General features: G+C 40.9%; 1 protein-coding gene and 1 pseudogene across 6 annotated transcripts in view; one reads left to right on the forward strand and one right to left on the reverse strand.

Moving 5' to 3' along the window:
- PLCH1 (phospholipase C eta 1) overlaps window positions 1-26,233 on the forward strand; it is a 202,317-nt gene that overhangs the window by 98,120 nt on the left and 77,964 nt on the right. For all 6 annotated transcript variants that reach the window (XM_077864628.1, XM_077864627.1, XM_077864631.1 and 3 more), the window contains 2 exons: window positions 22,892-23,038; window positions 25,739-25,982. In XM_077864628.1, the coding sequence (XP_077720754.1) occupies window positions 22,892-23,038; window positions 25,739-25,982 (391 nt within the window). The remainder of the gene's footprint in view (window positions 1-22,891; window positions 23,039-25,738; window positions 25,983-26,233) is intronic.
- On the reverse strand, window positions 19,903-21,412 carry LOC144293658 (methylosome subunit pICln pseudogene; annotated as a pseudogene).

Raw genomic sequence — 26,233 nt, forward strand, 5'->3', positions numbered from 1 at the left:
ATTTTACATTCAAGGAAATTGTGCAGTGTTCAGAGCACACACTTAGCTCTAAAAGTCCTAGACCTTAATTTGGCTTGGAGGAAAAAGCTGTTGAGATTTGTTATGACAGTTAAAGATAAAATTTAAATTGTTCTATGTATAACATTTAAACCGAAGTTAGACAAATTGCATTGGGCAATCTGTCTCTGGTGGGTTTATTTTTTTATTGTTTTATTTTCAGGCCATTGTGGGCTGATAATTTTGTAGAATGTACTAAAAATCAATTACTACTAATAAAAACTGAGACACAAAAATGCTGCAATTTTTCTTAGTCTTAACCAACATAAAAGGAATCTGTCCAATGTTATAAAAGCATCTAAATTCTGTCAGTTTCTTCACTCATTTTATTTTGGACCCATCACAACCAGTTTGCAGACTAGCGTAGGTCCTGAGATTACACTTTGAAACACAAAATCTAATTATTCAGTTAAGGGTGCAACATTTAAATCCTATCTAGAAATAGTAAATAGAAGTTCAGAAAACTTCCCAGGACTGTATTTTGATCTAAAGTTGTTATTTTTAATGTGGTTGCCCAATAGTGGCTTCCTTTTATCTAACAGGTGCTCCGTCAGGTACGTTGTAGCGCAGGGAAGTCTGAGTATTCCCAGTCTGGGTGAATCTCGGTCAGATCTCTCATTCTGGTTTCCTCCAGATGATTGGCACAAGTGGGGACCAATTTTGGTCAATGTGGTGTGAGGAAAATCTGTGTACTTCCAAGAAAATTTTCTTCTTAAGAAAAAGATACAAAGAAATGACACAAGGATTTGATGCCTGGAGCCACCATAGCCATCTGGCAACCTATCAGTTTAGGAAGAAACTTGGGTTTTAATGAATTCTTGATCTGCCAAATAAGTTAACCGTGTTACTTCCTTTCAAACTTTTTATTATGTGGGGTTGAAAAAAAACCTATTGTTTATAAGCACTGTGTAGTTGATCCTTTCCTTACTTGTAGCAGGAAGCATGTAAACAGTAATTTAAGAGTAGTGCAACATGTGAATTTTATTTTTTATTTTTTGTTTTTTTTAACACATGAATTTTAATAATGAGTTCAATTTTTAAAGGAAAAGCGATAATTGGTGAGATGCTTAAAAATCAGTTTTCTCTGCAGCGGCCCACCCCAAGGCATGGCTTTTCTTTGGATGGCAGCCCCTACGTTTGTGGGCAGAAAACCTACAAGGGATATAAATGGATGATCTCTGTAGGATTTGTCTCACAAGCCAACCATTTTAAGCAGCAGCACATGTCGTAAAAACAAACAGCAACAAAAAACAGAAACAGAAACACCCGAGGTGTCCAGTAGCTGTAAAGACTGGTTCGTTTTTTGAGATATGGAACATTTCTAGCCTTTGGGATGGGATCAACTAAAATCAAGCCAGAGGGCAGCCCGGGTAGCTCAGTGGTTTAGCGCCTGCCTTTGGCCCAGGGCATGATCCTGGGGTCCCAGGATCGAGTCCTGCGTCAGGCTCCCTGCATGGAGCCTGCTTCTCCCGCTGCCTGTGTCTCTGCCTCTCTCTCTCTGTGTCTCATATGAATAAATAAATAAAATCTTAAAAAAAAAAAAAAAAGCAAGCCCGAATCTTTTGCATGAGGAGGAAAATGCACAAAGTCAGCAGCAGTCTGTGGGCTGGCTGCAGCCCCAAGCACCAGCACCTGCCTGAGGCTCTCCCTAAGGGCCCCGCAGTCTCCTCTGCCCCGTGGGCCCTCAGCTTGAGAAACCGCGAGTGGGGGATAAAGAGCTACGGCCCGAGCAGTTAGGAAGTTGGAGTGTTTGAGAATTAGATGAAAAGGAGAAGGAGGCCGAGGCAGGCTGTGTAAGTGGGGCTGGCCATGGAGCCTGGGAGATTTAAAAAAAATTTTTTTTTTTAATTAGAGAGAGAGAGAGAGAGAGAGAGGCAGAGACACAGGCAGAGGGAGAAGCAGGCTCCCTGCAGGGAGGCCGACGTGGGACTCGATCCCGGGTCTCCAGGATCACGCCCTGGGCTGAAGGCAGGCACTAAACTGCTGGGCCGCCTGGGCTGCCCAGATTTTAATTGTTTTTAAATCCTGTTGCACTTCAAGAAGTCTGGCATCATCATGTTACATTGTCACAACATTGTAACATTACATCATCACATTACATTGTTACAATGTAACATTACATTGTCACACCAGGCACAGGCCTGTAAGCATGTTGCGACCTTAACTCCTGCAACCCGTGTTCCAGGTTGAGAGGCAGGCCCAGGGCAGCTGAGGCCTTGCCCCCGGTCGGGCGCTTCCAGAGTCCACGCCGTGCCTTTGCCATCGAGCCCTACTCCTTCCGCACAAGTCCCGAGAATGGCGTAAGGGGGACCAGGCAGCCAGTGTTCCATCTGTCGCTGAAGGACACGCACATAGTTGACCCCGCGCCCGTGTCCCTGCTCCCCGCGGCCCCCTCTCCTTCGGGCTGTGATCTTTCCTTCTCCGGCATGAGGTCTGGCTCAGTGTCCAGTGGAGAGGCTCCACCTGCTTTTTCATGCCTCCTGGGCCTGTGTCAGCAGCGGTTCTGAAAGCGACTGGAAGAGGTTTCCCCCTTCCGGACCCCAGGGCCACAGCTCAGCTCTGCACCTTGGATGGCGGGCCCACCCCGGGAGCCCCATCCTGGGGCGGTTCCCTCGGGTCCTCGTTTGATCCTGCAGGTGCCCATGGTGCCCCCACTGCCACTGCTGGTCCTGGTGACCTGCTGCCCACACATTCAGTCCCTCTCATCACTGTGAGCCTTTTATAAGGGGAAATGAGGGCTGATGCCACTATGGCTCTTGTGATTTTGGACGAAAAGAGGCTTCTGTTCTTTAGAGCTCCCTGGACAGTGCTTGCATCTAGGAAGGATATGTGAGATGATTGAACAGTTGAACTCATTTGATACTGAAGTGCACGTTTTCCTGCCGCCCCTAGGTGATAAGCAGTGGAGAGTTAAAAAGTCTTCTTTAGGATTAACCACTGGTTAATTAATACTATTCAAACATCTCAAAGGAGTTTGGAGAAGATATGGATTTTAGCCCATAACCTCCTAACCACAGTTTACCTTAAGTAAATAAATTAAAAAAAAAAAAATGGAGTTAGGAATGCATCAGCCTGGAGTCTCTGTTATAATCTATCCTTTAGTTTATTCATCAATGATTTATTGAGTTTTCATTGGCATGATATGGGGGGAGAGAGCAGTAATAAAAACATAGAAATTCCTAACTGCATGGAATTTACATTCTGGTGAGAAAGACAATAAATTAAAATAAGATCGTGACATTTAAAATACACAGACCCTTAGGGCATCTGCCTTTTTGGACTGTGATGTATTTGAGGAGGTAGGCATCTGAACAACAGGCAGCTCTTGGTACCTTCAGCACTGGGAGCTGTAGACCATTCTCCATCCTCGGGGGTGACCCTTTGCATGTTCTACGACACTTACTGCCCCTTCTCCCTCTGGCGCCATCAGTAGATCTGACCACTGTAAAAAAGGAGATAAGGGGTTTTCACACTCAAGGAGGAGGAAGTGCTGAGTCTGGAAATGTTTTATGGTAGCCTGTTGTCATCATTGACAGTGTTGGCAAGTAGAAGTAAAAGTGACTTTCCTTTTCTTGGAAAGAACTTTGTGTGATGTCTGTGTATCTAAATGGGCCAGGGAAACGAAGTCAGCCTAGGAATCTGGCAAGTTGGAAATAAACACATTATTATTTTTTTTAAGTTTTATTTATTTATTTGAGGGGGGAAGGGGCAGAGGAAGAGACTCAAGCAGACTCCCTGCTGAACTCGGAGCCCGTCCCCAGCTCCATCTCATAACCCTAAGATCACGACCCGAAGTCAGGGGCTTAACCGACGGAGCCACCCGGGTGCCCCAGAAATGAACATGTTATTAACATCAAAAATCCAAATGGAGATTACTTCCCTAATGTGATTGCCGTGAGCATTCATAATATTCATATTATAGATCATGTGCAGGCTGTCCTCTTTAGTTTACTAATAAAAGATTCCCATAAATCAAACTTTAAGAAAGTCCGCTTACCTATTTTCCTTCATTCTTTTCATTTACTTATTTATTTATTCATTTATTTATATATTTTTTATTCATTCTTTCTCATTTATTTTTATTTTTTTTAAGATTTTATTTATTTGAGAGAGAGAGAGAGAGAGAAGGAGAGAGAGAGAGGACAGGAGGAGAGGGGCACAGGGAGAAGGAGAAGCAGATGCCTCGCTGAATGGGGAACCTGACGTGGGGCTCAATCCCAGGACCCTGGGATCATGACCTGAGCTGAAAGCAGACGCTTAACTGAGCCCACTCAGGTGCCTTATTCTTTTCATTTTAAATAAACTGAACCAGGAACTTTTTTTTTTCTTCTTTCCTAAGATCTTCCTTTAAGCAGAGCCCTTAAAAATATTTTGTGATCAAGCATTTTAAAGTGCCTACATGGACATGGTTTTATAGGGATATAGTTAAATTGACTTAGATCTAGCTGTCTCAGAATATAGAAGAGAAAGCAGAAAATCGTATTTTAAAATGGCATTTTCGACTGGGAAATTGTTAATCTCCAATGCTAAACTGCTTTATAGCTGATTGGTTCATGGATACGATGATGGCTCTAGAAGGTAATGTACCTGATTCAGTTGCTCTGAATAATTCAAAATTCTGGATTAAATTATGATAATTGATTTAAAGAAGATAAGACATTTTTGTTGCAATAAAGACAAAGGGAGTAGTGTGTGCTAACGTGGGTTGGAGTAAGGTATTTTTGACTGCAAATCAGCTGGTCTTGTGGGGTTTCCACCTGTAGTGTTTTGGTAGCTGGAATATTTCTGCCATTGAGAATAGCTCTTTTCCAGCACAAATTATCATTTGCTGATACAGGCCTCTCAAGGCACATCCACCGTATGACAGAGCTGATGGTCACTGTGAAACTACTGGAAACTGCTCTAGGTGAGTCAAGTTGGCCAATGTGGCTAAAACCTTGGATCCCCACATTGCCAGAATAGAAGGAAGGGTACGTTGGTCAGAAATGTGATTTCAGTTAGATGAACCTTGTTGATTATTTTTATGTTCCTGAATTGAGAACTTTTAAAACAAAACAGAGGCCTTCTGGTCACTTGTTCACCTAGGATAGACTTGTTTAAATGGCCAATAGTGGTAATTGTTTCCTAAATGCTGACAGATGCTTTTGCATTATTCATCAAAAGTTTCTTCTTCTATCATTAGAATCACACTGCTTTCACAGTGCTGCAAATGTTTTCTGAGACTTGAAGAAGATGTAGGCCTCGTTGGTGCTTTTTTATCTTTCAGATGGGAATTGTAGGGATAAATTCTGATGTTTGAATTGCCCTTGTTCTGCTAGAGGAAAAGAATTTCTGATTACAGTAGTTATCAGCAATTGGAGTGCTGAATCAGTTGACAAATTCAAAATAGCATGCAGACTGGGACATAATTGTCCTGTGAACAGATCTTTAAGGGAAGAAACCTTATGGGATGAGGGTCTGTAGGTTGTTCATTCCTGGACTGAATATTGTGACCCGGGCAGGGTGAGGAGGCATCCTGGGAAGGCTTGTGCATCTCCTGGGTATTGATCTATATACTGCTGCCTCTAGTGCTTTGTTTTTAACTGAAGTCTTGTTGCTTTGGGCACATGCCTCATGTTCAGATACGGCCTACCTCGCATTTAGCAACAATCTTAGCATTATGTGGGGGCCAATGCTATCACTTACATGCAAGAGCGCCATCCCATTTTTAATGCTTGTAATTATTGCTTGTTGGATATTTACTCTGGGTCTACTCTATGTTTTTGTGAATTTACCGAATTACTAGAATTGTTTTCTTTTTCTTTCTTTCTTTCTTTCTTTCTTTCTTTCTTTCTTTCTTTCTTTCTTTCTTTCTTTCTTCTTTCTTTCTTTCTTTCTTTCTTTCTTTCTTTCTTTCTTTCTTTCTTTCTTTCTTTCTTTCTTTCTTTCTTTCTTAAAGATTTATTTATTTATTCATTCAGAGAGAACGAAGAGAGAGGCAGAGACACAGGCAGAGGGAGAAGCAGGCTCCATCCATGCAGGAAGCCTGATGTGGGACTTGATCCTGGGCCTCCAGGATCACACCTTGGGCCGCAGGCGGCACTAAACCGCTGCGCCACCGGGGCTGCCCTAGAATTGTTTTCTATGTTGTGTTTAGTTCTGGTTTTAAGTCAGGCATGTAGAACATAAATGTGGACCAGTATTGATTGATTGATTGATTGATTGATTGATTGATTCAATGTAGGGGAGGGGCAGAGGGAGAAAGAATCTTAAGTAGGCTCCATGCTGAGCAGGGAGCCCAACTCCAGGCTCAGTGTCACAACCCCGAGATCACAACCTGAGCTGAAATCAAAAGTCGAATGCTTAACTTACTGAGCCACCCAGGCACCCCGGGACCAGTATAATTTTTGATAATGAATTTAGATCTGAATTTTAGGGTTAGATAAATAACTTTTGGAAATAACACATTTTTCCCTTAAAAATTTTTTTTCTCTTAAAAATTAGAAGTTGTTTTGTGGTGAGTGATAACGAATATTTTGAATTCTAAAATTCTTCTCTGTCATGTTAAAGCATTTTACTATTTGTCTTTTAATTTTCTTTCTTTTTTTTTTAAGATTTTATTTATTCATAAGACACACACACACACACACACACACACACACAGAGGCAGAGACACAGGCAGAGGGAGAAGCAGGCTCCATGCAGGGAGCCTGATGTGGGATTTGATCCCGGGTCTCCAGGATCACACCCTGGGCCAAAGGCAACACTAAACTGCTAAGCCACCAGGGCTGCCCCTGTCTTTTAATTTTCAAATCTTTTTTCATTTTTTTTTTCTTTTTTCAGTTCTTATGGGCAAAAAGCATATTGGATAGTTTGAAAATTGTTTTAGTTTTAATTTTTATTAATTAGTTATTTTTATTATTTAATTTTTATTTTATTTTTAGAAGATTTTATTTATTTATTCATGAGAGACACAGAGAGAGGCAGAGACACAGGCAGAGGGAGAAGCAGGCTCCCTGTAGGGAGCTGGATGCAGGACTCAATCCCAGGACCCCAGGATCATGCCCTGAGCCAGAGGCAGATGCTCAGCCGCTGAGCCACTCAGACGCCCCTATTATTTTATTTTCAAAAATCCCTTGTTAACTGCAAAAAGATAAAAAATAGAAGAGAATAAAAAAGAATATGAGTCATCTGTAACCTGTAATCCCGGAACAACTATAGCTGACATTTTGGTATACCGTCTTCTAGTCTTTTCTCCTTTTTCCATGATGTACAGTATACAAATGCAGTGTTAGAGCCTCACTTTTTTGTGATTCACCTAGTGTAGGAGTCAGAAAAAAGCACATGTAGATGGTAGACAACCAAGCGAGGGAGTGAGTCCCAGAAAAACTGAAAGGGCCTATAATAATGCAGTGAAATCTCAGGGACAGCCCACTTTAGGGAGTTTACCTACATTGAACTTGGAGTTCTGGGAGAAGAAAATACTTTGATTGGATAAGTTTTTCAGCAAGTTGAGTGACTCCACTATACTCTGAAAAACCTGATAAAATACTTCCAAATCTTGCTCTTCATTATTTTGCACAAGTGACAACACATTGATTACTATGTAAGCTGATAGTATTTTTCACAATTATATTGACCTTTAGTCAAATCTTAGGTTTAAATGCTAAAAATCACTATGAGATAAACACAGACTGATCCCCAGCCTTTATTTATAGGATACTCTGTAATGTTTTTTATGGCCACGTGTAAGAGTTGGGGATGTTGTTGAGATCTGTTCATTGGGAACCCCAAATTCATTAATCCAACGAACAAAAATGTATGGCATCAATGTTGTGTGCCTAGCACTGTTCTAGACCCAGGAAATCATGGGTGAATAAAACATTTCTGCCCTCATGGAGCTTACATTTTAATGAGCAGTAACAGAAAATAAACAAGTAAATGGCTATTAATAATTGGCAACCAGGAGGCCTGTTCAGTTTGGATCATCAGGATCTATCCCCCTGGCTTACTTAATCTTAGACCTGAATTTCAAAAAGGAATCAGCGATGCAAAAATCTGGGGGCAGGGATAGGGGTAGGGGATGTGGGGAAGTATCCCAGGGAGAAGGAGCAGTGAGTGCAAAGTATACTGGGGAACTCCCTGGATCCCAGTGATGAATAGGTAGAGACTGGATTGAGTGATAGGATAATCACTCTATTGGGGTTAAGTGTACTTGCTGTGGAAGGCTGTTGGATTGTTTCAAAAAGTCTCATTGACCTTTAAAAAGTATCATAATAGCTATGACATGGAGAACTGCTTATGGGGGAAGCAGGAGGCCAGCTGGAATGCTCAGACATCAGGAGAGAGTTGATGTGGGATTTGGATCATGGGGGGTTTCCATCCTGATAGACATGGTGAATTTGGGTTGTGTTTTAAGGTGGAGTCAAGGCTTTGTGAAGGATGGAGAAAGGAAACAGTGATGACTTCTTGGTGTGGGGCTTAAACAATTAGGAGATAGTGGAGCCAATTAGTGAGATGGAGTGGCTGGGGGAGAAACAGGTTTTAGGACTTATGTTTAAGATTCTTATCAGACATCCCTGCTTTGTCATCTGGCAGTTGTACGTACAAGCCTAAAGCCCACCGTGGAGGATGGTGTTGGGAGTCACATTTGAAGCCATCTGTGTGGAGGCCAGAATTAATACTCCAGGAAGGGCCACATGGCTTGGCATAGCATAGAAGCTCAAGTTCCTTCAACGTTTGGAAGCAGTTTTATTGTCCTGCCATAAAATTTTCAGTGATTCACAATCTATTGACAATACCTTGAGCCACTGCTTCTTCTGAGCTCTGGTATCATTTTAGGAAGAAGGAAAAATAGTATTTGTTGAAAGTCTAATGTATGCTGAGCAAGACAAGTTTTTGTACTTTATCTTATGATTCTTGTGTTTAACATGTGAGGACACTGGCTCAGTCAGCGGAGTAGGGCCAGGTAGGTGACAGTGTGACCCAGGAGAGAATCTAGAATTCACATACAGGTCGTTTGCCTGGCTTTTTGCTTTATCATGTTTGCAGTAGGCAGAGTAACAAAGGAGTGGCAATGTTTCCCCTTTGCTTTATCTTGCAAATTATGTGCAATTTTAAAGTAAATATAACATCTCCTGTATGTTTCTAAAAAAGATGTTTCAAAGCCGTACTTGCTCATGGCGAAGAGAAAAAAAAAAAACAAAAAAAAACCAAAACCAAACATGCCTCAACAATAGAAAAGGCTTTAAGGTGGAAGGTAAGTATCCTTGTCTCTGCCTCTTTACGTGCTATATTCTTCACAAATTCCAGAAATTTTCGAAGACTATATATGTTCAGATAGAATCATTATGTCATAAAGATTTGTAGTCCCCCCCTCCCCCCCCTTAATAACATGTCTTGGGCAGCTCTCCATTTTGGCAAATTTAGATCTATGATTTTTTTTAATGATACCATGATATTTAATTTTATGATTAAATAATTATATATATATATTTTTACTATTTCTTTACTAATTACTATATAATTTCTTTACTATTTTCTAGTTAACCTCATGAACATTAGATTATTTTTATTTTTTATTATTTTTATTATTTTTTATTATTTTTTCTAGTTTGTTTTAAAACAATTACAAACAAGGTGGCAGTAATTAGCCATATATTGTTTCTCTCTTTGCTTCATTCTGCCGGTATTTGTACAGGACAAATCCCTGGTATTAGGATTGTAAGGTCCCTGGTATTAGGATTGCAAGGTCAAAATGCATATTTCTTTTAGATTTGGATAATATTGCCAAGCTGGTTCAAATATTGTCACCCAATTTATAATCTTATTGTCAGCCCCACAGCTTCATCCACAATGACATTAATAACATTAAAATTGGTGCTTATTTAGACAGGATATTATTTTGCCTTGACTCTTTTAATCATGAGCAACAGTATGCATCTTTTTTCTGTATTTGTATTGGTCATTTCTTCTGTGAATTGTCTTTTTATACTTTTTTTTGCCTATTTTTAACTGGGCTATTTTTTGTCTTATTGACTTGTAGAAACCCATTATATCATAGATAGTGGTCATTTATCCATTATGTGTCTTTGCAAATATTTTCTTCTAGCCTGTTGCTCTTTGAATTTTGTTTATGATTTACTTAATTTTGCATGTTGTTAAATTTTTCATCCTTTTCCATTATGACTTCTGTCCTTTGCGTACATTATAGCAAGTGTGGAATCCTTTGGAAAAGCTTCTAGGAGGACAGACTTCGTTATATGGCATTGCTTGTATGTTAAAAACTGTAGAGTCTGTAAAGGCTGACATAGATGTTCTGATTTCATTGACCTACCAATGTCATGTATGATTCTCTCTGCAACCTATACTTCTGACATTAAGGTGGCTACTGGGTGGTCATCATTTTTCCTGTGTCCGCCTCTTACTTTTTCTCCTGGACTACAGCTCTTTCTTATCTTCTGTTTCTTTCTTGTTATCTCTCTCTTTCACCATCAAAATTGTTGTTTCCAGTTACTTCTTGTCACTGCCACTGTCCTGCTTCATTCTTCTCACTCTCTTGACCCATCCCTACCATTCCCTCTGTCCTCCGTGACATTTTTTCTGATCCTTGTCAATTCTTATATGCTTCCCAAAATTTACTTGAACTACTCCACCAATCATAGGGGAATTGTGCCCCTTTTCAACTCTTTACTCTTGCTCGGTGTAGTCAGGCTTGCATTGCTTAAAGAAGTATGTGAATGCTTCTGTGCACATACATGTGTGTGTGTCAGTGTGTGCAATTACTTCTGAATGGAGAGAGACTCAAGAATTCTTGTATCCAGATAGTTATGGTTTTAATGCTGGCCTTTTTTCTGGGATTGACTATTTAGAAAACTTTATAGCACATCTGCTCTGATTATATATGCCAACTTAGCTTCAAAGATGCTTTCAATTCTTTATTTTTTTCATTTTCTTCCATTTTTAGATTTTTCTATTTAAAAAAGTGATTTAAGATCTATAGTGCAGTGATTTCGGATAGCAACTCCAATCAAAATTCCTGCTAATAGGCTGTGAATGCTCAGTTACTCAGTGATGTTTATGTGGTATTAAATTTTTTTTTTTAAAAATGAAGCTTATGGTATTAGAACCAGGGTTTGGGTGAGGACAAATGACTTTTGTAATAAAATAAACCTGAGAGGATTTTCCCAGGCATTTTCTTTCCCACACAGAGATCTATTTTTGTGATTTTTAGCATGGATTTTTTTCCCCCTACAAAAACACCTGCCCCAGAAATAAGTTGCCTGCTTTAAATGCCATATAACTTGATTTCCAACAGGCGGTGGCCAGAAGGCACCAGGCCCACTTTAGCTCAGCAGGTGGTCTCTGAAACCTCCTGAGAGGCCATTGTCCTGAGAGCCCCAAAGGCCCAGAGTGAGGGACACTGTTTTCCAGAGAAATGTGATCTCTTGTTCCATTTTCTGTTATTTGACTCTTTGATGGAGAGCCTTAAAGTAGGACCTCAATGGACCAAATCAGGACAGGTTACATGAAATCAGTTAAGCTTTTTTAGTCTTGTCTTTTTTTTTTTTCTTCTGTTTTTGACCAAATAAAAAAAGAAGAAGAAGAAAAAAAGAATTGACTCCATTAAACCATAGTTAGTGAAGGCAATAGGGGCTTGAGTGTAAGAACTGGGGACTACTAGGGCTACCAGGGGGTATATGAATTTGTTGGCGTACAGAAGAGACACTCTCTTAAAATGTGATTAAATGTGAGAGGCCGGAGGAAGGTGTGTACAGCGACTTTAAGAAACGAATGAGACATTAACCACCTCAGCAAATACTTTCTCAGGTTAGTATGTGTAGCCTCTGTGTAGAGATGGTTTTTCAAGTTTTGGATGGGGTGTGGGTGAGGTCAGGTCAAACGCTGATTGGTCCCTAAGGCTCAGAACTAAGAAAACACCTCTGTCCTATTCAGCAGCTATCTACGAGCTAGCGATAATAGGCCTGAGATGGTGACGTATTGAGCAGCCGCCAAGGACGCAAGAGGTTATAGAGAAAACAATTGTGAATGATTATTTGAGTATCAGAATTTCATATCTTTTTAACCTTGCTTTAATTGGGAGATTTCATATTTTATCAGTAGGGGGAGAAACTTTGTGCTGATACCCTAACAGGTCACTGAACAGTAAGTCTTTGCTTCTTTATTTAGGTGACTCAATTAAGGCCCAGTGCTGTGCCTGGAAAACTGGGTCCCCTTGACCACATGCAAAGCAAAGCAAAGCAGTGACGGTGCCCAGAGCTGTGGTCTCCAAACTTAAATGGGCCTCAGAATTCCTGGGAAGAGCTTTTAAAATGCAGATTCCCATTCTCTCTCTCTGTGTCTCTCATGAATAAATAAAATAAATAAAATCTTAAAAAAAAATAACTCTACTTCACAGGGATATTTAGAGGAATAATTGAGATAATATGTCAGTCGTCTAAACTCTGGATTCCCAGTAGAGCCCCTGGGTAGATAAACAAACTTAAGAAAAAAACCCTAGATGTTCAGCCCCGTTCTGAGAGACGGTGACCTAACTGGTATGGGGTAGGGCTTTGTGCTCAACACTTCTAGAAAAATTCTCAGTGACTTTGATGTACAGCCAGGGTGGAGAACCACGGGAAAGCCTGGTTAGATAGCAATAGTCCCTGTAAGTAAAGACCAGGATTTACTGTGGCTTGGGAATTTTGCTTCCAAATATCCAACACAATGTCATATCACTGAAAAATTATGGAACAAAATCTCTACTCTTTTATATGCATTTATTTCATAACCATTTGGAAGTGGTGACGACACCGCCATTCCTTATCTTATGTTGAGGCAGAAAACTCTACATATTAGATGGAAGTGGGAAGCCCGGGTGGCTCAGCGGTTTAGCACCACCTTCGGCCCAGGGCATGACCCGGGGGTCCCAGGATTGAGTCCCACACCGGGCTCCCTGCATGGAGCCTGCTTCTCCCTCTGCCTGTGTCTCTGCCTCTCTCTGTTTCTCATGAATAAATAAAATCTTAAAAAAAAAAAAAACCATATTAGATGGAACTGAATTTAGAATCTCAAAATTAATTTGTATCCCCCTCCCTCCTGGGGTAACATGAAATAAAACCAACAGAGTCATATTGTCATGAATTCTGTCTTGAATTTCATTTGTTTCCCTGGGCTAATGATTACGGAGCAGAAACCATTGTTGAATACAAAATAGATCTCATTAAAAAGGAAAGTGTTACGTGGAAGGCCTTAACAAAATAGAAGAAAAAGGTTCTGACATTTAAAAATTACTGATTTCACCCTTGCTTTGATCTGAATCCCCCATATGTGTTTATCACCTTTGCAGGCATATTGACTGCGTGCATATAAGGTTTGCAAACAAGTTCCACAATGTCACTGCTGACCAATTAGTTTCTGAAAACCTTTCAAATAATCTTATCTTCTCCACAAGAGTGATTTAAGCATTGGAAAGAAAAATCAATGAACTCCGCATTGTTTGCTCTTCGCGGGGGAGAATCATGGACTTGATAAGTGTGGAGCCTCTCGTGGTTGTTTGTAAGCACATTTATTCATAAGCTGGTATGATTTGACTTTAAGGCTCAACTGCTGGCAAGGAAGAGCTTTTCAAGGGAAGCCATTCCCTGTGAAGAGCAGTTATATTTTATATAAAGATCATTTTAAAAATTCATGTCTCTAGTAAGATATCCAGATGTTAATCAGTTTTTTTTCTCCCTTTAAAGTTATTCTGAGAGGCTTTTGGATGTACTAGAATTTTCTCTTCTTGAAAGACAAAATAATACCTAGGAGAGCTAGATCAGCTCTTTTGTACACTTTGCAGAATTTAGAGAAAAATGCATTTTTAGGTGGAGGGCAGTGAGATATTCAGAGCTATCCTGTGACCTTCTGAAGTGTACGCAGCCTGTTGGTGACAGAGGCTGCGCCAGAACCCTTGGTGTCCCCTCTCCTCTTGCTCCTGGGCCTGTGGCCCGTGTCGACCCGGTGCAGGGCCCATCCGCGAGCTGCTTCAGTGCTTATAGTGTAATGGGCCCCAAAATAGGTTTGGGCCTGTGCGGAGAATGTAACGTACCCTTTTCTTCCGCTCTGATGATTCTAGGAAATCTCCTTTTCCTTCCTTTGAGAGACACATTATCTGCATTATTTGGCACTTTTTTCCACATAGACAAGGAATTGTTTTCAGAAGCTAATCCCTTTCCGTCACTCAGAGTCACTCTAATCCGTGGAAGCTGGCAAGAAATCAGTTCACATTTTTCATGTACCTTTTGCTGAAAGACTCTCTGGCAGAGGACCTGGACTTTTTTGGGCTGGTCACGCACAGTTTGGTGACCACTGTCCCAGAATAGATGTGTTTACAAAAGAGCGCCAGTGACATTCTTGTGTGGCCTTAGCGCAGGCCTGCCTGTGGCCCCGTATGTGAGAACGGGTCTTGATGTGACATTCGGAGCCGAGAATGAGTGAGGCCCCACTTTGGCTCATTACTGCTGGAGGTGATGTTGCCCCTTGGCCTTTTAAAGAACAGAGCTAGGAAATATATGCCGGTGTTTGTGTGTGTGTGTAGACACATGCATGGGTACACAAACATGCAAAACACAGACACGAATCCGAGTGCGTGGGTGTTTCGGCTTACTTTCTATGTTGGTTTCCCCTCCTTCTCATTCTTATTGACTTAATTTTAATTTGGAACATGTACCACTAAGAGAGATCACTCCCTTATCCCTTCCACTTGATTATCTCCCACCCTTGTGAGTAACCAGCCTCATTGTTGTCTGGATTATCCTTCTTGTGTTTCTTTTTAAAAGGTGAATATTTGTATCTTTAAAAAAATACCCAAGCTTTTGTTACACAAAAGTAGCATAACTTATCTATCATCTATCTATCTATCTATCTATCTATCTATCAAAGCTTTATAATTTGCCTTTTTCACTTACTACTGTCTTTGAGAAATTAGTCCTTATTAGTTTATAAAGGTCTTTTTTTTTTATCATTTTCTGCAGTTATATAGTAGTCCACTGTGTATATGTAATGCAGGATTGTCGGAAGACAGGCAGGCAGGGACAAGGGGCCCCCACCCTAAGAGGCAATCACCCTTAAAAGGGTTTTCCACCACCCTGGAAGGAGCCCTCCACCCTTTCCCATGTGATAGGTAGATGACAAAAACCTGATTGGGTGACAGGCTCATGGAGGGTTAATCAGTTTAAAACAGCCCACCAATAAGCCCATAAAAATCCCTACACATAGAAACTCCATTAGCAACCCTCTCGGATCCCTTCCTTTTCAGGAGCTTTGGACTATGGCTCTGTAAACTTCACTGTCGCTCAATAAATTTTGCTTTGCTGCCCACCACTCTTCGTCTGGTGTGCCTCTTCAGTTTTTGAAGCAGTATAACCAAGAACCATGGGCACTGAAGCAAAAGAAATCCTTCAACAAATGTATATGTCATTTTGTTCAAACAGTTTCCTATCCGGGGCATTTTTACCCTAAAATGGCAGAGGAAGAGTTTAATGTGATGTGAGAGAGGGGGAAGAGAAGACAAAAAAAAAAAAAAAAAGAAAAGCATGCAATCATCATAGGAACCTCAAAAATACGCTGAGTGAAAGAAGCCACATACATAAGACTGGAGATTAAGAATTTTCATTTATGTGAATTATCTAGAGAAGACCCACCTACAGAGGCAGTAGGTTTAATGGTTGTCTAGGGCTGTGTGTGAAATGGGGAATGACAGCAAATGGGCATGAGGTTTCTTCTTGGGGTGACGGAGATGTTCTAAAATAGGATCAGCTCACAACTCTGTAGATATACTAAAGTCATTAAATTGTACACTTAAAATAGATGTATTTTAACGTATATATAAATCATACCTCAGTAAAGCTGTTAAAAAATTAGCATCAGGTGGTGTGTTCGACGTTCCTACCAGAATGTGATGACCTCTAATTCAAGCATGGCTTAAAGAGTTAAACCCTCTTAGATGTCATATATACTTAGTGGAAATGTTGGGAATCTCTCCTCCTATGGTATATACTCTCTTATACTTCAAATCAGAAATACTTTTTTTCCAGCATTTTCTGCTTGAGGGTTTTAGTGAACTGATAACCCTTAAGGATATTTACTTATTTTAAACTGACTATGGCAGAAATTGATTTAATACTTTTAAAGAATTGAATTCTAAAGGACCTTGTAGACCGGTTTGCTTTGCCTTTTCATTTTACAGATAAAACTCCGTTGAGGGGTTTTAAAACCCTAATTACGTAATAAAGTTAGAAATACAGTCTTCTGCTCATCTGTTCTGCTCTTTAAATATTTATGCTATTCTCTTAGGCAGCCATTTTAAAATGATAATTATTAAGACTGTGTAGAAACATGGAAAACTGTTTATTATACAAATGAAAAAAAAAAAAAAAAAAGGCAGCAGCGCGCCAAATGACCTAAATACCATAATTGCAACCAGTATGTCAAATTTGGGTACATATCAAGGTCTGGAGTATAATAGATGAAAACACTATGTGTGTTATGGGTTTTTCTCTTTTAATATCCCTGAATACGGCTGCATTATATCAAAATAAGTTTCTTTTCTAAAAAAAATATTAAGGCTACCATAGACAGAATGTGGAATCATAGGGATGGTGGTAGCTAGCTGAATTTGTGACTTGCATTTGCAGACTTTCCCAGACACCTTCCAGGACTGGGAATATGTGTGATGAGGTTTTATCATTCTCAGCCCCTGGACCTACTCTTCCTTGTGTACCTGCCACTGGAAGTCTTCCTTTGTTCCCTTGTTTCTCAGGCTATTTTATGGAATCTACTGATCTAGCATGGCTGAAGAATGACTTCTATGTGGGTGGCAACTACGGTCATCTGTCTCTACCGAAGGCAGAACATAAAGAAAATTGGCTTAAACTAACACTTTGCGATCTAGATGACATTGGAAGAATATTTTTGCCTCCAACATTGGATGAGTTACAAAGAATGACTGAGGATGTTCTTTCTCTGGTTAGCCTTACATCTCAGTGGCTTGTCCACAGTGAGGTCTGAGGGAGGGAGAAATACTTTAGGTGACTCACTCCCAAGACTCCTCTGGACTTGATTTTTTCATTTTGACTCTAGCTAAATGGCTTTTCCATGTGATAAGGAGCGTGCAGGAGCGACATCAACAAGTTAAGTAGCACAGGGTTTCAGATCTTAGCTCTGCAAATACATTTCAATCATATATGCTTGTTTACTGCAGTGGATGAAGCTGGAGTCAGCCCATGGCTGAGCTGGTGGGATCAATGTGAAGCTAGTGAATATTTATATATTTTTATTATTTTTTAAAATTTTATTTGAAATATTTTATTTATTTATACATGAGAGACACAGAGAGAGAGGCAGAGACATAGGCAGAGGGAGAAGCAGATTCCCTGTGGGGAGCCCGATGTGGGACTCGATCCCAGGACCCCAGGATCACGACCTGAGCCAAAGGCAGACGCCCAACCACTGAGTCACCCAGGCATCCCTGAATATTAATATATTATATATATGCCTTTCCTCAGTGAGGGATTGAATCCTACTTTCTAAAATATTTGGGTTTCTCTGAATGATACTTTTGCTAAATAGTAGATGGTACTTATTAGCTCAAATGACTGATTGCACTTTTATATCATTGTGCTTTTCCTGTTAAAGTAGTGAGATGTTATGGGCATAGCAGTTGCATTTTAGGTTAAAAAAAAAAGTGGGGATTCTGTGAAAAGGAAAGAGAAGGAGTAAGTGTGAACAAGCCGAGGACACTATGTCAGATGTATAGGCAGTGCTTGCTGTTAGATCTTTGATAGTATAGTCAATTCAGTTTTCCACTCTGGCTTAAATAATTTATTTCATTCTCTCTTCCCAAAGAAACATCTTCCTGAATTATGTTTTTTTTTTTAATTCCACCAATCCTTTGCTCAGAAATGTCTAGTGAATCTCTCATGCTAGTCGGTTAAGATCTTATTCTACCCCCGGCTTCCTACAGCCTAGTTTTGTCTGGGCCATGGAATCACATATCCTGTCGACTTCCTTGAGAGACACTCTTCCAAAGTTGGGGACCCATCCCTCCCTATCCTCTGAGCATACCTCTAGCCCACTGTATTCTCCTTTCTCTGTGGAATCCCCCAGTATTTTTGTCTTCACATTAGACTTGGCATTTATTTTTAAAGTTTTCAACAATAAAACCATAATAGTAGCTAGCTACCATTTCTAGTGCTTACGATATATGCCAGCCAGTGTCTTCAGTACTTTACAAGAGCTGACTCCTCAATCCTCAACAACATTTCAAGATTATTATTCTTACTTTATAGGTAAAGAAATGGAGACACACAGGGATTAGGTAACTTGTCCAAAGCCATATAGCTAGTTAAGTGGCAGATCTGGGATTCTATCCCAGGCTTCTAGATTCAGACTCTGTTCTTGACCACAGCTCTAAACTACCATTAATACATTATCCTTTTAGATGTTTTATTCTCTTAAAGTTTAACCTCTTTAAGTCAAAGACAAAATCTCCTTGTTCTCTGCTTTACCTCATTACATAGCCCTGCGCCTGGAGCAAGGAGTTGCTCTGTGAACATCTGTTTATTGATGTGACCTACTATTTTATATTTTTAATTATTATTTTTTAAAAAGATTTTTAAAATTTATTTTTTTATTTTTAATTTTAGTTTTTTTTAAAGAAGATTTTACTTGTTTATTCATGAGAGACAGAGAGAGAGAGAGAGAGAGAGAGAGGTGGGGGGGGGGCAGAGATAGAGGCACAGGGAGAAGCAGGCTCCATGCATGGAGCCCGAAGTGGGACTTGATTCTGAAACCCCAGGATCATGCCGTGGGCTGAAGGCGGTGCTAAACCACTGAGCCACCCGGGCTGCCCATAAAAGATTTTTATTTTTAAGTAATTGCTACACCCATCATGGGGCTTGAACTTATAACCCTGAGATCAAGAGTCAGATGCTCTACCAACTGAGTCAGCTAGAAGCCCCAATGTGACTTGCTATTATCAGTGGTCGGTCAAGTTCTCAGGTTTTCCTAGGAGTTTTGGCTGTGTTGGTCTGACTTGGTTTTATCTCCGATACACTGACACTGTTCTCCCTCTAATTAGTGGTGTGAGATGGTCAATGTGGTTGCCAAGAATTCAAATCGGGCTTTTGTTACCCAAACGAACTCAGGGTGGGTGACTACTAATGAGTGTGAAACCAAATCTCAAATTTTTCTCTGTGCATCAAAGGCAGTATTTTAAGTTTTGTGTGTTTGTTTTCTTAAGCACAGTCTTTAAAATTATTTTTGGTTATTTGATGTGTCATACAAAATGAGAAAGAGCAACCTATAATTTCACTTTCCTTATAGTATCAGATCCTAAAACCATACTTAATTTTATGCAGCTCCTCCTTGATTTCTTTGGAGAAGAAAAAGCTCTTCATGCCGGGAAGAGTGAAAGTTGGTTATGGTGAAGTGACTTTTAGTGAGTGCTCTGTACGTACAATGTTAAGTTTAAGGGCATGTTATCTCTCCTGATAAAGGCAAAATACTTGGTCAAAAAAAGCTGAAGTCTCATGTTGTTGAAGTTTATTTTCTGTGTTTCTTTTATTTGTTTCTAACAGCTTGCTAAGATAGGTGCTCAGAGCCAGATGTTTCTAGTGCTCTAGTGGTTATATATGTACCTGTGCATTAGTTGGCGAGATAGATGCTATCTCTGGCTAACGTAATAAGAAAGTAGTTGAAAGAGTATTGAATAACTTGCAGAATCAAGCGGAAAATGTCAGCCTTAAGGCTAACTGTAACAACTCTGGCATCTTTGGGAGGCTGGGCAGGAGCATCTCTTAAGTCTTGGCCATCGTAATGGCCCAGTTCTGTTCCTTTTTTTTTTTTTTAGAAAACCTAGATTTATTCGTTAAACTATTACAAAGACAAAACAATTATCATTGAAGTACTGTGAGGACTTCATCCCAATTTCATTTGTTATGGAAACTGACCTAAGAGGTTAGAAATTAAAGGCTATAACCTAAGAGGTTATAACAAAACAGACTGGTGAAACATGGTGAAAGAAGTAAAAGCTAATCAGAAGCATCCATATTAGTGGTATTTCATGTGGCTAGGATATTTCCCAAGAGGCTCTCTATAGATGCCTAAATGAATTAACCTGGATCCCAAATTAGTAAAGAGACCCTAATCCCTGTGAAGAACAAGCAGTGGCCAGGATTTCTCTGAGATCTCTTTGTCTTTCTTTTTAAGGGGTAAGGGAATCCTTAGGCTCTAAAGGATATATCTTAGATTCAGCCTCCTTCCTTCCCATCCAGTCTACCTATGTCTTCAAGCACCTGCGCATTCTCACCACATAGGCCTGCCAGGTTACAGCAGATGCATATAGTGAAAGCAGGAACTATAGGCCTACTCGGAGGATACCTATACACAAAAGTTTTGGGTAGATGATAAACTACAAATACCCTCTTGGTTAAGTTAATTCACCTTTGTTAATAAAGGTCATAGTTTCTTCTGCTGGTGACAACTTTTTGTCTCAGTATATAGTCTGTCTCAAAAAAAGAACTGGTTCAGGTAAATTTTGGAGAAGGAAAAAGACTTTCATCAACACCCACTCCACAGTAGAAGAGGCACCAAGTTCTTTAGTCCTTTCCTAGTTATGAGCAGAATCCCACAGCAGCATAAATCATCTTCAGTGATCAACATCTGCATCCTCAAACTGTCCAGCAACTGTTGGTGTAGTGTCTACCTCCATCCCATCTTCATAATCTCTGATTGAATCTTCTGTCCGGACTCCAGCCATGTTATATTGGCTGCTCACAGACTGAGAAAGCATTCCTTCTAATCTCTCCAAGGTGGCCTGGCCTTCTGCTGTTAAATGGGATAATCCTTCTTCATAGGTATAAAATGTAGGGATGTCCCCCTGCCCTTGTTCATGTGCTTCCACATCATATTCTTCTCCATCGTAATCATCTGAATCTTCATCCTCAGGATCAGGATGCAAAGCCTGGCATTCACACATTGCAGTGAACATTGCCTCCAATGCTGATTTATCACTAGGCACAAATCTAAATTCAGCAATAGGTTCAACATCATCATCACTGTCTTCTTCTTCTTCAGCAACAGATTCTTTTGATTCTTCTCCAAATTTAGCATTCACCATAACATGCAAATGCTCTCGTGGATAGGCATTTAGGTCCCTGGACACCGCATGCAAGCTAATGGTGGGGTATTCCAGTGAGAATCCTAATCCAGAGCCATCTAACCAAGACAGGCGGCTCTCCGCGGTGCAGAGCGTGCCGGTGCCGAGGCCCTTGCCCTTCAGCACAGCCTCGGTCCATGCCGAGCCGGGCGGCGGGAAACTTTTGAGGAAGCTCATTGTAGCAGGGAGCGCGGAGACAGGCCGGGAGCGAGCTGCCGCGCGGCGACTCCAGCGCTCCGTTCTGTTCCCTTTTGATGCACAGCTTAGGATTTGTGTTCTTTGGAAGGGAGTTACATTTGTTCTTAGCTTAAGTTAGTCAGGTGCGCATTTCTTAGTTGGGGTGATTGATAGGCCACCAAAAACACATGAAATGGGAAAGGGGTATTTCCCCTTACTTACTTACTTACTCTTACTAAGAAGGGGAAACAGGCAACACTGACAGATGCCCACTTCTTTTTTTTTTCTTAAAAGATTTTATTTATTTATTCATGAGAGACACAGAGAGAGAGGCAGAGACACAGGCAGAGGGAGAAGCAGGCTCCCTGCAGGAGCCTGATGCAGGACTCGATCCCAGGACCCTGGGATCACGACCTGGGCCGAAGGCAGCCGCTCAACCACTGAGCCACTCAGGCGTCCCCAGATGCCCACTTCTAACAAGGTTCCTCTCAAAGCAGAGAGAATTTATTTTTTTTTTTATTTTTATTTTTTATTTTTTTTAATTTTTATTTATTTATGATAGTCACACAGAGAGAGAGAGAGAGGCAGAGACACAGGCAGAGGGAGGAGCAGGCTCCATGCACCGGGAGCCCGACGTGGGATTCGATCCCGGGTCTCCAGGATCGCGCCCTGGGCCAAAGACAGGCGCCAAACCGCTGTGCCACCCAGGGATCCCAGCAGAGAGAATTTAAATGATAGTTTCAACTTGAACAATGAGAGATTTGGATAGTGCCTGAATTCAATCACTAAGTTATTCTTCTAGGTGGAAAATCTTAGCAGTTTACTTCATTAATCAGCAAATGTTTTATATTGAATTGTGAATACGTGTTTATTTTTCTGATCACATTTTAAAAATGGTATTTATTTTCATATTTATTTATTTATTTATTTATTTTTATTTTATTTTCATATTTATTTATTTAAATGTTTTCATATCCTGTTTTCAAATGTACACAAAAATGCAATAATACGAACCCATCAGTAATCGTTATTCAATTTAAAAAATTATTAACATTTGTCAATCTTGTTTTAGTTGATTGCATTTTAAAGGATTGACATGTTTTTAGAGCTGACTATATAGAAGCTCAAAAGATTTACCATGAAGTCTGAGAAATGCTTTATGGACATACATCCAAGCATCAAATGATTAGCCTCATACCAAAAAACATGTTGCCAGTTAGGACAGAAGATGGCCTTGTGTAGCATTAATGCGCTGTTTATCTGGAAGTACAATTTTATTTCAATCAGGAAGGCTTTTTACTAACCTAAGACTGGAAAATCCATTCCCCAGTAGCTCTTTCCAGATTACCTTTACCAACTTTGTCTTCTGGCCCTTGGAATCTTTGGGGAGTGAATCCGAGGTTTTATTTGATAGTAAATTTTCTGAACGCCAGTCTGCATGTGCACTACGAGCTGAAAATCCTCTCATCTCTTTTGCAGTTGAAAGATGCATGAGTGTGATGCAGTCTGGGACTCAGATGATCAAACTGAAACGTGGAACCAAAGGGCTAGTCCGGCTCTTTTACCTGGATGAGCATCGGACCCGCCTTCGATGGAGACCCTCGAGGAAGAGTGAGAAGGCAAAAAGTAAGACCAGCCTTTGAATTCTTTGCTTGACTTGATATAGTAACGCATGAGTTATATTTGCTGTGCTCTGTGGAAGCTTCAGGTCTACGAAACTTGGTATTTTTGTAAGTTTTGCCGTCTGTTGCTAAAGAATGTGGACAGACTGAATAAGTAAGGACCATTTTTGCGTTTTTAATTCTTTGGGAATTTCAATCCATAAAAGTTTTCTTGTCCATGAATGCTGTGAATGTTAATATTTCCCCTGTATTGGAGGCATCGTTTTTTTTTTGTTGTTGTTGTTGTTGTTGGGATATGAGGTTTTATAACGTGAGACCTTTTATTTTATTTTATTTTTCAAGAAAAGGTGAAGGGTATCATAAATCCAATGGACTTAAAAGTGTACGGCCATATTCTGAGCACGGTTAACTCATTAGTGAGTTGACTTTTGATAATATCAAGCAAAAGAGCCTTGATCTCAGCCCTACTTAAAGTCTCTGTCCCACACTTTGTACAGTCACCAAGTCGGTGTCAGGTCCCATGTAATGGCTCTCTCATCTCCTTCCTTCCTGTTTCAAAGGCACCGCCCTGGTCTACAGTCTCTTCACCTTTCTGGCCTGTTGAGATGTCTCCTAACCCATATCCATTTTGCTAGTTTCTTCTGCTTTTGTCAGTTAAGACGCTTTCCTCTTCAAGTAGCAGAAGACTTTGACTAACCTAGACTTCATGATAAATGGATATAACATCTCACTCAACAGGAAACTCAGAGCTCGGCAGGTCCAGGCGTGGGACATTCTCTAGTTTGGTTTTCTTCAGTGCTCTTGGCTCTGTCCCTTGTGTGTTGGCCCTGTAGTCAAGGCAACAGCAACATGATGCTTCCTTTTTTAGGAGAGAGGAACCACTTTCCAGTATTTTCTCTCAAAGCAGACAGTCCCATGTCTCCTTGGTTAAAACTGAGTTATCGTCTCATACCTTAATCAGTCATAAGAAATAGGAATGGGCCAACCCCAATGGCTTAGACTCACCAAAACTTGCTCTAGGGTGGGCTTCGGCTCGTTTCTTTGTGAATCATGCAGGGAATGAGTTGATACCAGAAGAAAATTGTGACTTTGCTATTAAGGAGGAAGAGGAGGAAGAGGAGGAGGAGGAGGAGAAGGAGTAGGAGGAGAGGAGGAGGAGGAAGAAAAGATGGTACATAGAGGCAGTCAGTAAACTTGCAACACTTCTGGTTCAATGCTTTAAAACAAGCAAGCAAACAAATAAAAAAGTACTATTTTAATCTAAAGTAATCGTCCCTGCTAGTGCTTCACTGATCCAAAGCTGCAGTACTGCTCCATTACCTAAATGGTGCTTATCTCTGACTCTTATACTAGGCTGTGATCTAGCCTCCACCTACCTTTCCAGCTTCATCTCCCAGCTCGCTCTCTCTCTCTCTCTCTCTCTCTCTCTGTCTCTCGAGCTTTCCAGTCTAGCATAAATGGTCTATTTACCATCCCTAGTGTGGACCTCGTGTTTCCGTATCTTATGCTTTCTCTCCTGGGATGCCACCCTATTCCTCTGTACCTCTCTAAGCCCTGCTTCACCTTTACCATCCTAGCATTCTTTCTGTAAATGCCGATCACATTTATCAGTGCTGCTCAGTTATCACCACATGTTTTTTTTTTTTTTCCTTCCAATTTTGAACTCTCATCTTCTGCATAACTCTAGAGTTGGTCCTAGGTACTTTTGTATGTTTTGCCTGTGCAAATGTGCAAACTATAAATTTGATTGTATTCATAGTCTCCTTTTCTACCAGTCTTTTCATCCCGATGTGTATATTGATCTTCCTACCATAAATTTCTTTTTTTATTTTTGCTTTATTTTTATTTTATTTTTAAAGATTTTATTTATTTGTTTGAGGGAGAGAGAGCGCAAGCTGGAGGGAGAGGCAGAGGGAGAAGCAGGCCCCCCACCCTGAATGGGAAGCCCGACGAAGGGCTCGATCCTAAGACCCTGGCATCATGATCCAAGCCGAAGGGACCTGCTTAACCAACTCAGCCACCCAGGTGCCCCCGTATCATAAATTTCAACATCTCCTGATGCAGGGCCTGGAAAGGCATTGTCCAGGCTGCCCAGGAAGATAAAGTGGTATGTGGAGAAGGTTCCTAGCAGGAAATAACAGGGCTTGTATTTCACAATTGAACATAATACTGCAATTCACAGACAGTGAATTTGTTTATGCTTATTTTTTTTAAAGATTTTTTTTATTTGAGAGAGAGAGAGAGAACGAGTGTGGGGAGCAGCAGAGGGAGAGAATCATCAAGCAGACTCCATGCGGAGTGCAGAGCCTGATGCAGGGCTCGACCTTATGACCCATGAGACCATGACCTGAGCTGAAACCCAGAGGCAGACGTTCAACTGACTGATCCACCCAGGCATCCCTGTTGATGCTTATTTTTTTTTTAAATTTTTATTTATTTATGATAGTCACAGAGAGAGAGAGAGAGGCGGAGACACAGGCAGATGGAGAAGCAGGCTCCACGCACCGGTAGCCCGACATGGGATTCGATCCCAGGTCTCCAGGATCGCGCCCTGGGCCAAAGGCAGGCGCTAAACCACTGCGCCACTCAGGGATCCCGATGCTTATTTTTAAAATTTATGATGGCTTTGTTCTTTCTTTTCCCCCTTAATCCACTATGCATACCTTCACCTGCCACGTAACTGTGTGCCTTACTTTCCTCCCAGTACTTATTGACTCCATTTACAAAGTGACCGAGGGCCGGCAGTCTGAGATATTCCACAGACAAGCTGAGGGGCACTTCGATCCCAGCTGCTGCTTCACCATCTACCATGGCAACCACATGGAGTCTCTGGATCTCATCACCTCCAACCCCGAGGAGGCCCGCACCTGGATCACAGGCCTCAAGTACCTGATGGCTGGCATCAGTGATGAGGACTCCCTTGCCAAGCGGCAGAGGACCCACGACCAATATCCTCCCCGGAGTGTTAACTTTGATCTCGGCGTGTGTGTGTGTGTGTGTGTGTATTAGACTGTGTTTTATTCTCTCCTACAGGTTTGAGGCGTAAAGCTGCTTTCCTCTCTTCCTCTTTACCCCCAGCACCTTTCTGCCCTCTGCTCCCTCTGACCCCAAGTAGATGAATGCGCACAACGTAGAGAGACAAGCTTGCATGGACGCAGGAGCAGGATTCTGGTGAGGAGCCTGAATTTAGCACCACGAT

Source organism: Canis aureus, chromosome 22, assembly GCF_053574225.1.
Source record: "Canis aureus isolate CA01 chromosome 22, VMU_Caureus_v.1.0, whole genome shotgun sequence".
Classification (NCBI taxonomy): domain Eukaryota; kingdom Metazoa; phylum Chordata; class Mammalia; order Carnivora; family Canidae; genus Canis; species Canis aureus.